Source organism: Limulus polyphemus, unplaced genomic scaffold (genome assembly GCF_000517525.1).
Source record: "Limulus polyphemus unplaced genomic scaffold, Limulus_polyphemus-2.1.2 Scaffold289, whole genome shotgun sequence".
NCBI classification, from domain to species: Eukaryota; Metazoa; Arthropoda; class Merostomata; order Xiphosura; family Limulidae; genus Limulus; species Limulus polyphemus.
In genome coordinates, this window is record NW_013665899.1 from 354,072 (window position 1) to 355,749 (window position 1,678).

At 35.2% G+C, this 1,678-nt stretch overlaps 1 protein-coding gene across 1 annotated transcript in view; it reads left to right on the forward strand.

The window, feature by feature from the left end:
* The window catches only part of LOC106457074 (atrial natriuretic peptide-converting enzyme-like), a 57,518-nt gene extending 56,034 nt beyond the window's left edge, over nucleotides 1–1,484 (forward strand). Inside the window, exon 18 of the mRNA XM_022382897.1 lies at nucleotides 1,366–1,484. Within this exon, the coding sequence (XP_022238605.1) occupies nucleotides 1,366–1,484 (119 nt within the window). The remainder of the gene's footprint in view (nucleotides 1–1,365) is intronic.
* Nucleotides 1,485–1,678: the final 194 nt, after the last annotated feature.

Genomic DNA, 1,678 nt, shown 5'->3' on the forward strand with positions numbered 1-1,678 from the left:
TGTCAGGAGATTGGCTCGGCCAGGGCAACTTCTGGATACTATTTTCTTCCTGCCACTTTTGGGAAGGAAGTAAGTGGACGACCTTTACTTTGTCAAAAAGATAACCACTGGTATCTAGCGGGAATTGGAAGTCATGAAGTTACCTGTGAAGATTATTCCATGCCTCGCATATTTCAAAGAATAGAAATGCATACACAATGGATAAGACACACAATCGAATCCCTTCGGACGACATGAGCTGAGAGATGTTTTGTATTAAAAAGTGACCTCACTACCGACATGACCAAAGGTCTTCGTAAATTCTCCCCATAATCTGCCTTCGTAAATATCTTAATAATTGAAATCGTACTTATATTAAGACTCATTTCCACATGGTTTAGTTTCTTTTCTTAGTTCAGTATATCATTGATGATAAAATAACTTACTCCAAAAATAACAAAAAAAAACATATAGGAAAATGTCTGCTTTTTATTGTTTTTTTTTTTATGTAAGAAATGCATATTTTTCATAAAAAAGAGGTTTAGTAATCATTTATGTAAAGTTGTATGTATATTTTGTATGAATATAATTTGATATGTGGATCACATTTACGTTATTTACGTTTGTACATGAATATATAAATAAACTATAAATAATTTAGTTCATCGATAATGGTTACGCTCCATGCTGATACATTTCACAAATAAACGTGCAAACATAAAAGGAGATATTTAATTACTCGATTAAAAACCCATAAATAAAATCTAGAAGGAAAGTTTGAAGAATTTCATAAAATTTCCTTCTATGTTCTCCGTTGTTAGTTTGATACCGCCTTGAGAGTGAATCTTCAATGAGTTGATGACAGTATTTATACTAGTAATAAAAAATATTCTAAAGTTGATGGGATAGAAAAAAATCAGAAGCTAGAGAGTATTCGGGATGGGAGGAAAAATCTGCATTATCCATTCCTGGATTCCACCACTCATATATGTATATACGTTAGGTGGTGGAATGCAGGAATGGGTAATGCAGGTTTTTCTCCCATTCCAAATGCTCTCTGGTTTCTGATCTTTTTCCGTCCCTACATCCCAACAATTTTAGAATAAAATGTTTGATATTAGTTTTTACGAGTCGAAGTTTTGGCTTCCAGTGGAGTTGTAACTTCTAGGTGGAAGGCACCATTTCACCATCTTATTCAGTTCTATTCTATAGAGAGACATAATATAATCTATAAACGTTACTTCTTGAAGCAAGATAAGTTATTAACAAGATACAGCGCGGCGCGTTAAGGAGTATACGGTAGATTATCTACTTCCAAATAACGCACATAATGGCTTACTGACCATAGACCGTAACTAACCTAGCATGGATCACTTGTTGCTCTAGGTATGAAAAGGCACATCCTAGGGAGTAGGCTACACCGTGGTTTACGAGTTACAGCTGGCGGAAAAGAAGAAAAAATCACTGTTTTTGCAGCCCGTTTTCTAGAAGTCAAGGAAGGTTAGCCTAACTTTGGAGACATTTTTGTACTTGATTAATGAAAGGCTTTTCGTCTCTATCCCTTTGGCTAGGTTGTGCTGACGTCCTGGCGTATGCGCTACTATATGCAATGTACACAGCGTGGTCACAAGTAAATAGACACCTAATTTTTCGTCATTTAACTGATTAATGCTAACTAATTTGTGTTCACAGAGCACTT